The 15,516-nt window shown below is 37.6% G+C and overlaps 1 protein-coding gene across 4 annotated transcripts in view; it reads left to right on the top strand.

The window, feature by feature from the left end:
• CCDC141 (coiled-coil domain containing 141) overlaps positions 1-15,516 on the top strand; it is a gene marked incomplete at its 3' end in the record, with an annotated part of 202,735 nt that overhangs the window by 157,897 nt on the left and 29,322 nt on the right. For 3 of the 4 annotated variants that reach the window (XM_082841904.1, XM_082841901.1, XM_082841902.1), the window contains 6 exons: positions 427-552; positions 2,369-2,557; positions 3,755-3,934; positions 5,727-5,876; positions 14,258-14,398; positions 15,115-15,303. In XM_082841904.1, coding sequence (XP_082698030.1) covers positions 427-552; positions 2,369-2,557; positions 3,755-3,934; positions 5,727-5,876; positions 14,258-14,398; positions 15,115-15,303 — 975 coding nt within the window. The remainder of the gene's footprint in view (positions 1-426; positions 553-2,368; positions 2,558-3,754; positions 3,935-5,726; positions 5,877-14,257; positions 14,399-15,114; positions 15,304-15,516) is intronic. The other variant, XM_082841903.1, reaches the window with a different exon arrangement.

The following is a 15,516-nucleotide window of genomic DNA, read 5'->3' as shown; positions in this document are numbered from 1 at the left end:
GGAACCTCGAGTAGTCAAATTCACAGAGACAGAAAGCAGAATAGAGGATACCAGGGGCTGAGGGGAGGGTGAAATGGGAGTTAGAGTTTAACCAATACAGAGTTTCTGTTTGGGAAGATGAGAAAGTTCTGGCGATGGATAGTGGTAATGGCGGCACACCAGTATGAATGTACTAATGCCACTAAGTTGCACACTTAAAAATGGTTCAAATGGTAAATTTTGTTATGTATATCTTACCACAATAAAAAGAGGGCCTGTGCTTTTGTTCATTGGTGGTTTAGAACCACAGGCTCACTCTAGGTAGTGAGTGCTTTCATGGTAATTGAAAAGTTTGATGACACACCATGTCAGCACTGGAATGATTATGACGTATTTGCTGGTGGTATCAAAGAAAACATATGCATAACTATCTAACGTCTATTTCAGACTACTCACAACTTAAAACTTCTTCAGGAAGCACTTATGCCTGTGTCTGCACTTGACCTTGGAGGGAGTCTCCAGACCATTTTAGGTCTACAGAAAAAATGGAATGAAATGAAACCTCAGTTCCAGGTGAAGAAACAAATTGATGGCCTTGGGTGAATGAAAAAGTATTAAAAACTGTTCAGTCAATGCTCACCTAATGAATTTTTACGGTCTGATGAATTACAATTTTTAAAAAACAACAGCATTGCTTGTCTAAAAATCCACTTTAAAAACACATTTTTCTTCCTGTTTAACTGCAGTGTGCTATATTTGATGATACACAAACATTTGGGCTACAAAAAGGTCCTTAATATATTCTTATCTTAGATTATTTTAATTTAAATTAGTTCCTTATTAATGTATTTATCATATATATTTACTCTAATTCTTTTCCTAAGGGGTATAGACATGTTTTCGATTCAGACATCTCAAAACAAGGATGGGCAATCTCTGACACAGAGGTTCTGCTGTCCTCTGTCCCTGAAATTATCACTGTGATGTCATCACCCACTGGCACCCCAGGCTCCTACCACAATTCCAAGAATTTTGCTGTGCTCTCCCTTTCTCCCTCTCAGAGAGCCCTCAGAATGTGAGAGAAAAAACCATGAGTCATGTTCCCAGGCCCTGATTGCTAGTGCATTCCATACCCCCCCACACACCTCTGGCCATTCCTGAGCTTGACACAGCTGCCGAAAAAGTTTGCCAGTCATGTTATCCTCCTATCTGGATTCGTGTTCTTTGCTGCAGAGTTAAGATACCTGTGTTTCTGTTTGTCACTACTTTGCAAGTATTGGCTTTAAAGAAACCCCGAAACAGAAGTTTGAAGATTCCTTTAGGGAATATCTAATTTATGTTCCTTTAAGACAAAACTAATGTAATACATAACCACCCCCCACTCACAAAAAGCACACACACCACTGTGGCCCAAAGTGAACTCTTTCCTCCAAACTCTTAGAAAATTCTCCTAGCCTATCTGTTGGTTTCTTTGCTATACTCTGTATCATATGTATCTGCATTTCGTGTGTGCACATGTCCCTGCACATGAGTAAGTGTATGTGTGTAAATTCCTCTAAATCAGGAACTGTTGTCAAGTTTCTTTAGCTCTGTCACTGTGATGTGCGTATATTTGATGCCCACGTACTTGATTTCAACATGAAGACCCTTACTAGGTCACTCTTCTGCAAATTATCTCCTTAGCCTAAATCATTTCCATTACTGTTATCCTTGACGTAAAATCCAGCTCTGAAATTATAGCAGCTTCCTCTTTAAGCTGTGCACCAGGATCTAGATTCCTATAAGGGCTATCTGAGCAGTTCTGGGTAAAAAGAAGGTTCCTTATCCCTCCCTACAAGTGGTGGCTATTTGTGGATTCTGGGATGACTGCTTTTAATGCAGCATAGCTACTGTGCTGCTCAGCTGGTGGTTCATTTTGATCATTCTTTTATCACAGAGGACAAATAATTCCCCCAATATATTTTTATGCTTGTCTTCTTTTGGTGTTCTTATCATACCACCTGATTCTGGTTGTATTAAATATCACAGATGGTCACAGCCTCATAGAGTATCTAGAATATATTTACTTAACAGATGACCAGAATATTTGGTCTGTCATAGAAATATATGACTTTCCATTTCACCACCTAACTTTGAAACACTTTTTTGTGTTTTTAAAATTTAATTAATTTAAGTTAATTTTTAAAAAAAGTTCTGAGAAGATGAGGATGGAATAATATATCCCTAGCATCATGCACAATGCCTGGATTTGCAGGGATGGGGGTGAAGCTCACAATAGTATTTGTTAACAAATAAGAGAGTGATTTGTTATTGAGATCTTCATATAGTCAGTTGTAAAGTAAAAAGCTCTCTAAAAGCTGTATTTCTTTTATTGCTTACAACTTTTTAGCAACTGAATGATGAGGCTCAATACATTATAAAAGAGTCAGAAGAGTTAAGTGGCAAAGGAGCCCCTGTGAAAGAGAAGTCTCAACAGCTGAAGGACCTAATTCACCTCCATCAAAACCAGAAAGAGAGAATCCAAGATTACGAGGAGATCCTGTATAAGATTGTCCGGTTCCACCAAGTCAGAGAAGAGGTAAGACTTATCATGGATGTTTAGAAGACTCTCAGTTTTAAACTATGAAATTAAAAATAAATGATTGTGTAATAAATAAAGGCCAGACTGCTTATTCTGATATTAGAAGCTTTCCTCAGTCTGGCCCCTGACTTTTCTCTCACTGGGCCCCATTCTGCCCGATGTTCCAGCCAAAGTGAGCTCTCCTTGGGTCCCTCAAAGATGGCGTCCACATCACTAATTCCAAGCCTTGACCCTTGGGCTGCCATTATCTGACAGGTCCTTCTGTCTCCTCTCTACCGTCTAGGCCCTGTGTCCCTCCATCCAAAAATCTACCTCCCTTGGAGTGATTTTTCTCTCTTCAAAATTCCTCGAACTCTTATTGTTTATTCCACACATCTGTCATTTTTAACATCTTGATTCTTAATTACTTTTGTTCCCCTAACTCAAGTGTAAGCTCTTTGAGGGAAGAAAACAATTTCTTTTATATCTCAAATATCAGTAGAGTGCTCAGTAAAACTTCATAGTCCTTAGCCTCTATTAACAGAAAATGGAGACTTATTGAAATCCCTTGAAAATAGCCTCTGAATTTACTGAGATCACAGGCCTCATCTTGCTAAAGTTTTAGGCTGTGAGCAAACAGTGTTTTCTTCTTTAATAGAACTGACAGAGTTAGTCCCTCAATTTTACCCTATTGACTTGCAGCATTGTAACACTTATTTGTCTATAATACTAATAATTTTAGATGGGCTTGTCAGTGTTGACCTGCTAGTTAAATATGTTATAGGAAAGAAGTTTTGTTTTTTTTAAAAAAAAGCTATCTTTGAGAAAGACAAATACTGTATGATGTCACTTATATGTGGAATCTGAAAAATACAACAATGTAGTGAATATAACAAAAAAGAAGCAGACTCACAAATATAGAGAACTAGTGGTGACCAGTGGGGAGAGGGAAGGGGGGAGGGGCAGTACGGAGGTAGGGGATTAAGAGGTACAAACTATTAGGTATAAAATAAGCTACAAGGTTATATTGTATAATTTAGGGAATATAGCCAATATTTTATAGTAACTATAAATGGAGTATAACCTTTAAAAGTTGTGAATCACTATATTGTACACCTGCCAGTTATATAATATTGTACATCAACTATACCTCAATGTAAAAAAATCTGTCTTCATAAAAATATGAAGGTTAATTGTTAATGGCCTAAATTCCAGCTGGGACGACTCTTCAGATCAAGAGAACTGGAGTTTCTACAACAGCCAAAGGAAATGGTTGATGCTCACGATGCCCAGGTTCTCCTCAGTCGCTCTCGGGAAAAGCAGGCACACATAGACCATCTCCATAAACTGGCTCTTTCCTTGGGGGTGGACATCATCTCGTCAGTTCAGCGGCCTGTAAGCAACTTAGAACACCACCATTTATACCTAATATAGCTCTCAGTTGGCCTGTAATATGAAAGAAACCAGGCACATTGCCTGGTATACGTTAAATTAAAAAATACATTAAACCATTGGGCTACTTATTTGTGGTAAGTTTCTACTACATCCAGAGAAAAACATTTTAAGGAGAAAAATCTGATTTTAAAAGCCTTGTTTGATACATCTATTCTCATGCTGATTTTTTAAAAATCATAGAGGTGTGCTATCTATAATGGCAGTTAGTTTTTCACATTTGAAATATGCCTAATGCAATTAAGGGACTCAACTTTTAATTTTATTTAACTTTAATTAATTTACATTTAAAACTGATACCCCAAATTGTAAAACTTTTAAGTATATTGGGAACAATTTGGGTATGTGAGTCTCCTAAACTCTATGAGATTTAAGTGCCGATCAAGTATTTCTGATAGAAATTTAGCAACAATTGAGATATGCTCTAAGTGTGAGATACAGACTTGATTTCAAAGACTTAATATGAAAAAACCTTATTAATGTTTTTTAATATTTGGTTACATGTTGGGTATGTGTTCAGTTAAACAAACTCTATTATGAAAATTAATTTCAACTGTTTCTTTTTTACTTTTTAATATGGCTACGAAGAAATTTAAAATTATTTATGTGGCTCAGTCGTATTTCTGTTGGACAATGCTGCTTTAGCACATCAGATCCAAAAGGTAGCCGAGAGATCGTTAGGCCCAGGGCCCTCATTTTATAGGTGAAGAGTCTTATCCCAGAGAAGCTGCTTTATCCATAAAACCCCAGGGTAGAAAAGCTCAAGAACCCTGGCTCCACCCAGGGATCTGGGCACTCATCACTGGATCTGCTTTATTCCACTGGACTGACCTTACCAAAGGAGCCTAAAAGAGATGGAAATAATTCCAGATTAAATTTTCCTGAATAACACATTGGGCTCTGATTTTAAAAAAACTCCTTCTCCAAATTCTTAATTTGAGGGAAGAAAAGATTATGTTAATTCTATCCAGTATGTATAACATTAATAAAAATCGTAACGGCTGATTTTATTTCAAAGTTCATTTAAGATATCCACTAAACTATATGGAATTCAATGGATCTAAAGTATTTTCTTAACTGAAAGACACAAATAAAAAATATCTGTCTCTGTTGTAACAGAATGTTTTTCCCAGGAAGGACCTTTCTTTTTAAAGAAAAGGACCTTTCTTTTTAAAGGTCTTAAACTCTTAAAGGTTTTAAACTCTTTTTAAAGAGTTTTGTTTTATTAGTAAATTTATTTTAAAATTTATTTTAAAAAGAAAAAAAACAAATAATGTAAATTGTTCTCCAGTCCGCATCTGGCCTTGGCCTCGGCAGCCCTCTGCGTTGAGTAGAGGTTGGAGCACTTGCATAATAAACCTGAGGTTACGCTCAAGTTGACAGAAAAATTATAGTGCAGAAGCCAAATGTTTCTAATGCATATTTTATGCCTTTTGAAGTAAAAATTATACCTTATAATGAATAGCGTCTCTGAGGCGTTGGGTGAGGTGAGCAAATCTTCAAAACTGAAGTTTCAAGACTGGAAATGTAAGGGTTTGTCTTTCCCAACATCGGGTGTTGGGTGTCTGGCTTCTTTCTGAAATCATTATATTCAAAGAAGCTTAAGGTGAAATAAATCAGGATGTCATATTTTTTCATGTCATTTATGAGTTTCACAATGCAGGTAAATAGCATGTTGTTCTCATTGCTGTTTTGCCAGTTCCCTTCATCACTTCCCCTTCTCTTTCATTTTTAGAACTGCTCTAATGTTTCTGCAAAGCACCTGCAGCAGCAGCTGGACATCCTGGAGGGGGACAGTCTGAACTGGCGTGCCCAGGCTGAAGACCACGAGCGGGCCCTGACCCGCAGCCTGGAGTTCTGTACCGCAAGGGATGAGATGAGCGAGGTGAGAACGCACACACACACGCACACGCACACGCGCACACACACACGCACAGTGAATCAGGAGACTTTCTTTTTACCCTTGACCTTTAATCTGCCAAGCAATGGCCTCAGGGCTCAGAAAGATTGAGTAAACTTTAAGCTCCCAAACTTTTTGAGGTCAGTATATTGTCAACACATGGAAGAACCTAGAATGTAGCATTAGGGTTTATTGTTTGCTCCTCCCCAACCCACCCCAAACCCTCACAGCAGTTGTTTTGCTTGAGTGGATACACATCATCAGTGCAGAGTGATAGCATCCCGGTTCAGCCAGCTCCCGTCTGCGGAGATGCTATTTAAGTACAATTGACTCATGATGAAGGGGGTGCTAAGAGGAGCAGGCTTGTTGCTTCAGAGGCTACAAAGTATTATCACCAAAGTCAAGTGGCTGGTTTCATATTTACTCAAACTGAGTGACTTCTCTGGCAAAACAACGCCTAGACTCCATGCCCCCTCCTCCATACACAGTTAATTCCACCTCCTCTTCCTCAATTCTACCCAACCCCCAACCCCCAGACACATGCTGAACTTGAGCCACACCCTCCCAGAGTTAAACTTTCCATCTAAAGGTTTACTTGTTCTAGGAGAAAAATATAGCTTAGCGAGGGTCCTGGTTCCTTACTGGAACTGACAGCAGAACAAAAGGTACCACAATTCCAGATTTATCTCTGTTTAGAGCAAGACGTTTCTAAGTTCATTAATCACAAACCCATTAGGAAAGTGAGCGGAGGGAAAAAGATGTGGTGAACCTTCTTGATTTTTCTGTTTATGCCCTCTTTACACAATTTAGGACCAGTGAGTATCAAATATTATCAAACAACATTAGAGCATGGACTTAAGTATGAGTAACTAAACTTAGCAAGTGGTCTAGCCCTTTCATAGCCCACAGAGAAGTGCAGGAAAGGAGCATGGCTGGAAGGAAAGCAAGAGGGCGAGAGCAGGAGGGGCCGCTTGGATCCCATTCAGTGGGAGGGAAACAGGAAGCAGCATCATGGAGGGTTTTCAGTTGAGTGTGCCACAGGACTGTAGAGTTTCTGCTCTGAGTCTGCGTTTCAGGAGTCACTGTGGGCGAGACTCTCATTAATTCGCTCAGTGTTAAACCCCTAGTGTAGTCTGCCCTCTGTGTAGTAGAACGGCCTCTTCTGGGTCCTGTACTGCAGTTAGCACCACTTCAGCCAGATCACTTTAAGGAAAACAATCTTAATTCTCCTCAGGCTATAAAATTTAGATTCACAGCCATGGAAATATTTTTTTTTACTATCTTTCCCCAAAGTTGTTTTCTTTCTTCTTTTTCTTCCTCTTCTTCCTTTTTTTTTGCTGAAGATCTCTCTCTCTCTGCTGTGATGTTCAACCATATTTTATTGAAAGCACAAGAGAGCAGGCTAAGGGCTATTCCCAGCTGCCTATGGCTCACTTTCCCTCTTCCTGAAGCATGGTGGCCTTTATGGAGGTGGGTCTCCCTGTTTAGGCCCTTTCCACAGTGGTTCTGTTTACAGGGCTGCCTCGTGATGAGCCTTTGCTGGGAGGCAGCCTGGCCCTTCCAGTCAAAGTAGGGACACACCAGGATTGTCTGTACTGTAACAGGAACCAGAAACCAGATACTTGCAGCTTTGATATAGGAGTCAAACATCACTTTAACATGATCTTAAGTATTAAGAGAGTGATTCTTCCCATTTGCTTCTACTTCAAACCCAACAAATGTTTGATATAAGTCACAGTTTCATATTCAAAGGATCTTTGAAAACTTTTGGCCCTTTTCCCTTTTCCTTCCTCGTAGAGATATACAAGGCATGTCACAGTATATCATGCACAGCCTGGATTTTCCAACTACAAGCTTAATGGGAAAATAATCCAAAGGAATATTTTCAGTGCCCGTTAATAAAATAAAGAGATGTGTGGTCTAGTTTGTATTGTGAATGTCAGAGCCAGATTCTAAGTTGTAATAATATTTGATATTTTAATTATTATTATCATTATTAGTATCTGGTATGAGTGCTTAAAAATTATGTAAAATTAAAAGCTGCATGTTACACTAATTTTTTTTGTATAAAAAAATAAAGTCAGATAGCCCACCAGGGAACTAGACGAAGCATAGCATTTGATTTGTTCAGTTGATTTTGAAATGCATTATTTTGCATCCAGTGCATTTAAAGTGCTTCTTGGAAGTTCACTGATCTGAGCTGAAATTGGCTTTGGAGGACTTTCATTTTCCAGATGAGGAAACTGAGGAGTATACAGTTTTCACTTGAGCAGTGTGCTTCAGGACTGTGGGGTTTCAGGGAGTCAGCTCGGGCCAGAGGCTCATTTATTGGGGACCAACTTTTACTGGGCACCAGCTTGTCACCTGCTAAACTCAGAGTTCACCATTCAGTTAATGTTTTAACCCATTCAACCACTGTATGGTCTGATGTTAATGTATCCTTTTTCTATGCTTTCTTCTTCTATCTTTGTTTTCTCGAATACTTGTTACAAGCTCTTTGTATGATCTGATATAATAGCACAGTTCATTTTGTTATTTCAACTAAAATTACTTTATTGCATGGTTTTAAGTGCACTAAAGGCCCTTAGAAAAGGACTCAGGAGTTCCCTGGTGGTCCAGTGGTTAGGTAGGACTCAGGGCTTTCACTGCTGTTGCCTGGGTTTAATCCCTGGCTGGGGAACTAAGATCCCGCAAGCCGTGTGGCAAAAAATAACAGAAAAAAAAAAAAAAAAAAGAAAAGGACTCAGTATCGCAAGGTAAAGTAAAGTGAGGTATTCTAAATGTGATTTTTTTTTTTTAATGTGATGTGATATTCCTTAACGACAAAGAACCATGGTTTTGTGCCTTGATTCTCTTTGGGTAAAATATTATTATTTTCTAATTTTATATACTATATAAGCCATAGTTAGTTAATTATAAAAACTCATTTTCTGGCCTTCCCTGGTGGCGCAGTGGTTGAGTGTCCGCCTGCCGATGCGGGGGCCACGGGTTCATGCCCTGGTCCGGGAGGATCCCACATGCCGCGGAGCAGCTGGGCCCGTGAGCTATGGCTGCTGAGCCTGCGCGTCCAGAGCCTGTGCTCCGCAGCGGGAGAGGCCACGGCAGTGAGAGGCCCACGTACCTCAAAACAAAACAAACAAACAAACAAAACTCATTTTCTCCATGTGTACTAGAAAACACACCCTTCAGACTGCCAGATTTTGTGGAGTTTTTTCCCACTCATTTCACACAAAGATATATTTGTGTGCATGAATGTTGAATCTCACTGTACATTTTCTTGCCTGGCAATATAAATAAGCTTTTAATACACAAAGCATTATAGATATTCTCTGCCATATTACATGACAGAACATCATCAGTTCCTTATTCTTTACATGTCTTCTTTAGAAACGTAATAAGTTAATATCGAGCATGTTTTCTTCTTGCAACCTGACCAAAAAAATTACCTTTACATTTACATGATGTTAATGGAAATTTGTCACTGGAGTCTCATTATGGATCACGAACGATTACTTTGATGAAAAGTATAGTAATGGGGCTTTCCTGGTGGCGCAGTGGTTGGGAGTCCGCCTGCCGATGTAGGGGACATGGGTTCGTGCCCCAGTCCAGGGGGATCCCACATACCGCTGAGAGGCTGGGCCTGTGAGCCATGGCCGCTGAGCCTGCGCGTCCGGAGCCTGTGCTCCGCAGTGGTAGAGGCCACAACAGTGAGAGGCCTGCGTACCGCAAAAAAAAAAAAGTATAGTAATGACAGAATTGGGTTGCTATTCATTTTTCCAAAATAAATTTTGCAAATGGAGCTTTCATATAATTATATTACTTCAGCCTGAAATTTCTACACTGTGGCAACATCTTACCCATCAGGAAGGAAACAGAAATATGTATGTATGTGTATGTGTATATATATATATTCCATATGTCAGAGTCTCTTGTTCTAGTCACACAGATTCTTTTGTTCTTTTGTCAATTTGGATAAAACGGTCATCTAAGTTCCAGGGAGATAAGGCAGATTAGCAGCAATAAATTATTGTAGAATAGGGGAATGCTGCTGCCTTAGACAAATACACAACCAATGACATTCAACCTCCTGATATTGTACACTGCTTTGCTATTGACAAAATGACTGTGGACAACCACCATCTGGTAAGAAAGGAAGCAGAAAAAGAGGGTATAGATGAGGCAGCACTATGGTATAGTACAGATAATTACTATTTTCCAAATTGATGACCTTAATTCATCATTTTAAGAAAAAAACTAAATTATCATCATTCAACAAATATGACTACTGTGTGCCAGGCCATAAGAACAGGAAAGTCCTCAGGAAACTAAGAGTCTAGGCAACTTAAAGCCCAAGGGACTTCACAGTCACAACTGCTCATTACCAGGCCACACTGTGAGTCTGTTTCGTTGGTATATGTAAGAGGATGGGAAAGATTATAATTTGTTCTGAAAATGTCCATCCCATAGGGTTAGAATCTGTTAGAAGTTTTGTGTTTAACTTCTGCAAAATGACTCTTCTTACTGAAGAAGATAGAAAGCTAAAGTTTAAAATTGTGGTTATCATGTCCAGAAAATAAAATGTCAATATATTATGAACAAACAAAACTTGCAGAGTGGATAAAGTAGCCGTTACTGAGATATGCTGCCACCTGCAATTTCAAATGGAGCAATTGTCTTCTCCTTCCAAGCGGCCCCATTTCCTGCTTCTGCAAGACTGATGGTAAGCACAGGAAGACAGCCGTGTGGTTGCTGGACAGATGGAGGCCCAAAAAGTCTTGTCCCAAAATCTCTCCAGCACTAAGCCTAAATATTCTACTGTTAATAATTGTAGCAAATCATTCAGGTTAAGTTATGAGTCTTTGGGTCCCTTCATTTCAAATACAGGCATCCCTGGGAAGTGATGGCATTGCAGCCTTCTTTCTGTTACTGAAAATGAGAATCAGAAAGCTTTTTTTTCTGGAGTAGGCAAAATGGTGGGCAAGAAATTAAGCTCGTGAAATGGACATTAAGAGAAATGGACTATTTGTTTTGTATTTTTGCTTCTGGACAATTGTGTGCCATAGTTCTAAGAAAAGCTCTTGTTTTAAATACATTTTCTTAGTTTTAAAATGTCTCATGTCCCTCACGTAAATTGACCTTGCCAGCAACAGACTCACAGATAATACATTCTTGTGCCAAAGTTGCTTCAACCAGCTTCCTCAAGACTAAAAATAGCAAGCCAGCCTCCTTGTTGTCCATCTTGTTCCCTTCTGCTTCTTCTCTAAGAGGTTTTTGTTTATGCCTAACCCTGAGAGAGGCTTACTGCTCCCTGGGAAATTTGGTGAAGATGCTCATTATGCTAATTTCAAAAGAACTGCAGTTTTAAAGTCTTAATGATTGTTTTTTCTAATTATAGTTGTATTAAATTAGTCCGCTTCTTCCACAGCAAACATGTAGGAGCTGAACATATGGAAAGATAGGAAAATTGCACTGTTCATTTGAAAAAATATCTTTTTCCTGATTATCTTAAGACTTTCAGAAATTTTATCAGTATGAATTAAAACAACATTTAAAGATTTCGAATAGGGTAAACTTTTTCTTGCCCCAAGCTTTGGGTGTTTTTTACTGCTTCTGTGCTCCAGTTGAGCAGTTGTCTTGGCCATCTACACCATTCCCCATTGTTGACAAGCTAACTAAAGTTAGAAACAGCTGCGTGAACAATGATACCACAGCCGAGCAACCATGGCACTCAGTTCCCTTAAAAATATGATCACAAGTTATGTGGAGATTAGATGGGAAGTTAAGTTTTTGTATTGGAATGTGCAGGTAAGAAACTTAGGCATGGCTGGATGTTTTCTGAAAATCTGATTGCTGAAGGTAGTTCACGCTTGCTGCCTTCCACTTGTATCTGCATAGTCCTCAATTTGAGCTGGGAAAGGTACAGGATTTAAAATAGATTTCCAGTGGGACCAAAAGAGAAAAGTGCCAGCAACTTGTCAAAGGAGCTCATGTGTCAGAAAGAAACTGATCCCATTTCACATACCCATATCGCCTGAACATCTTTGGCTTTATAAATCATCATCAGTGGAAGTGCATACATTCTGAGGCAAACAGAAATAAATTTGTACTCATCATTTATCAGTCTTAAATTTCTTAATCCAAAGTAGATTTTAAATGTCATGTCTTAGAATTAAAGTGTTAAGGCTCAGCCTTTCTTCATTTATCATATAGTTTTCAAATAGATGTTGATTTTTTCCCACTTAAACAAGCGGGTGTAACCCAGTGGTTATCTGGTTGATGACAGAGCCCCTCTTCCTTTCTTTAGACTGAAGTTTATAATATATGTCATGTTACAGTAAGGGGGGAAAAAAGAATATAAAATTTTATTTTCCAGTGGATACATGTTAGTGACTGGACGTATTTTTTTCTTTCATTTTATTTTACTTTATTTTTATTAAATATAAAAATTGTATTTTTAGCTGTAGTAAAAGACACATGACATAAAATTTACTATCTTAACCATTTTAAGCGTACAGTTAAGTGATATTATGTACGTTCACAGTGTTGCACTACTATCACCACTATTCATTTCCAGAACTTTTTCACCATCCCAAACAGAAACTCTGTACTCATTACAATAACTCCCTATTGAGGACATGTTTTTTAATACAAAATTCTCTGGTTTCCTAAGATGTGGTAGTTATTGCACCTATTGTTGCAGATTATGACTTCAAGGGAAAAAAGTTCCTGCCAAAGTTTTATGTGATTAACTAAGGAGGAAGTCTGTATCTTAATCCCATAAAATCAACTTCATTTGTCCTTTCCCACTAATAACAAATACGTACATATTAAAACAACAAATGTCAAAAAATTTAAATATTGTTTATTTCATAAATATACCAACTGAATATTATCTTTTAAATATTTTTCTGAGTTCTAACAGAGAAATCATTTTCAAATTTTGAAGTTACAGTTCTTTCCACTCCTTTATACTATTACTGATTTATCAATTTAAATATTTTACATGGTCTCTGTGCTTATAATTTAAAGCTAATGCTCAGCTATTTCATTTACCATATAAAATAAACAACACTGATGATGAAGTATAGTTGTGGCAAATGCAAAAATTGCATCAGTATAATAATTTCCATGTATGCAAATAGGCTAGGGCTTTATAGATTGTTGTCTTCAGAAAATGTTAAAGATAAGGTCACGGTTCTGTTTTTACAATATGCAGAATTTGAAATAAGCATTTTGAGAAAGCAAGCATTTTCTGGGGCAAATATGTTTTTCTGCATTATAAGTTTAAAATCCAGCATGGGCCCAGCCTTTATTCCCTCCCAAATAATTTACTTGCTGTCATTGAAAACAATTTTAATGTCTTCCTGACTTTTCTTGTCATAGCTCAAATTTATCAACCATGACATTGTTTATTCTTGGCTGTTAAATGCTTCCATATAATGTGAGATGGTTTATATTTTCTCTGTACTTCTCTTTGCTGATAATATAGAGTGAATTGCCTGTTAATATGTTTATCCTTCTTGAATCTGGAGAAGGGCACAGAAAGCGTTGTTGTTAATGGAACTAGACTGCTTAGAATTTTGGCTCACTGGTAAAGTTGGACTGTTTGTTCTTAAGAAAGTCATCATCTATGCCCCATTTTCAGGGTATAGCCATACACTCTGTTTATATACAAGTTAGCATTGCCACCACAGGCAACAACTGTCACCTTACATTCCATTTTTTAAGGACCTCTGAAGTTAATGGCTTATATCTAAGAAGTAAATCTCTTCTGGAAACTGCCCATGAAAAATAATTTTTAATTGGATTTGGACAAATACAGTCCTTTTCCTACTGACTGTCATACTGGGTCTCCTCTTCCACCCCACTAATGTCCTCGTTGGTCTAAATGTCAACACTCCATTGACCTCTGCAACATGGACAGCTCCTTGGAGGCTTAATAAATTTATTCATGATGGCTATAAGAGCATTGGAATATGGAACAAATATTAGCACACAGAGAACAGAATGAGTTGTAAAATGATGTCAAATAAATAAATACAAATAAGAAAACTAGAGTTGCTTAAAATCTGTCGTATGTTAAAAACTTTCTTGTTTGAAGGTCAAAGGATGTTCCGTAACTGTAATCCTAATTATAAATTACAAATCAAAAATTACTAAGAACAATTTATAATTACCTATATTTGGGGGCTATGTTTAAATTCACATTATATATTCACTTAGCAGACCTGTCTTCTATGAAAATCACTCTGGATACATTTCGAAGGTTATGAATATTTTGAAGTGTAGATATCTTGATTTATTTCAAGTGAATATTAGTGTTCTCATTTTAAGGAAATCACCTGTTTCTTTTTACTGAACTGCAGCTCAAAGAGTCATTCAAAGACATCAAAAAGAAATTCAACAATTTGAAGTTTAATTACACTAAGAAAAATGAAAAAGCTCGAAATCTAAAAGCTCTGAAATATCAAATTCAACAAGTAGATATGTATGCTGAAAAATTACAGGTAATGAGAAAGTACGTGTGTGTGTGCGTGCTACTGCAATTATTGCAAAATTATTTTGCATTTCAATTCTAGATGCCTAACCCCTGGGCTTTTTTATAGCATTAGGACTGAAACGATCATCCTTAATTTTTATAACAATTGGGTACTTCATGTAAAATACATAATTAATTGATTTATCTCTTGAAGCAGCTCCAAAATGATTTCTGCCAAATCTACCCAGCCTCTCCCCTTCCCCTCTCTCTCTCTCTCTCTCTCTCTGTCTCTGTCTCTCTCACACACACACACACACACATCCCCCTCTTGTATACCCCTCTTTCTTTCCTTGTACCCACCTATGTCAGGACCTTCCTCCCCTGTTCCTGCAGCCCCTTGTCACTTATACTGGCTAGATTATTTGAGTGCCTTTCTCAGGAGACAGTGAGCTAATTGAGGACAATAAAATATTTGATTTTATGATCACTGTCTTTTTTTAAATCATTAGTAGCATCCTCAAACTATGGTATAGATCCTGATATGCAGTAAATTTTCTCTATGTTTGCTGCTGAATCAATAAACTATCTGAAACAAAACCTATTCTTTCCAAAATGCATTTTAATAATTATGATTTTAACATATTAAATGGAGGAAGCTACAAAAGTTTTTCCCGCAATATTTAATCACTAACTAGCCTCATAAATAAAAATTGAATGTCCTTAAATATTTTTTTTTTTGCACAGGCTTTGAAAAGGAAAATGGGAAAAGTTGAGAATAAGACTTTTTTCTTAAATTATCCAAATAATAAAGTGAATGTCCTTTCGGAAGCCATGAGGGATTTGCAGAAATATGTGGATGAGTTTGACAAAGTTGTGACAGATTACAGGAAGAATTTGGACCTGACTGAGCATCTCCAGGAGTTGATAGAAGAGGTATCCTCTTCTTGTTGTAATGTTGTTTTTAAAAATTAGTCAGCTGCTTTAAAACAATGCTGCATTGGCTATTATTGTCATTAAATTCATGTATCATGCCTCTTTTCATGAATATATCCTTAGGATAATTTCCTAAAGCAGAATTGCTGGACCAAAGGGGATGCATGTTATAAGGTTTTGATTGTATTGTCCAATTGCTCTTTGGAAAGATTT

The sequence above is a fragment of the Leucopleurus acutus genome, assembly GCF_964270905.1.
Source record: "Leucopleurus acutus genome assembly, chromosome: 6".
NCBI lineage: Eukaryota > Metazoa > Chordata > Mammalia > Artiodactyla > Delphinidae > Leucopleurus > Leucopleurus acutus.
Note: the sequence above shows the minus strand (reverse complement) of the source record. Positions and strands in the feature narration are given on the sequence as shown.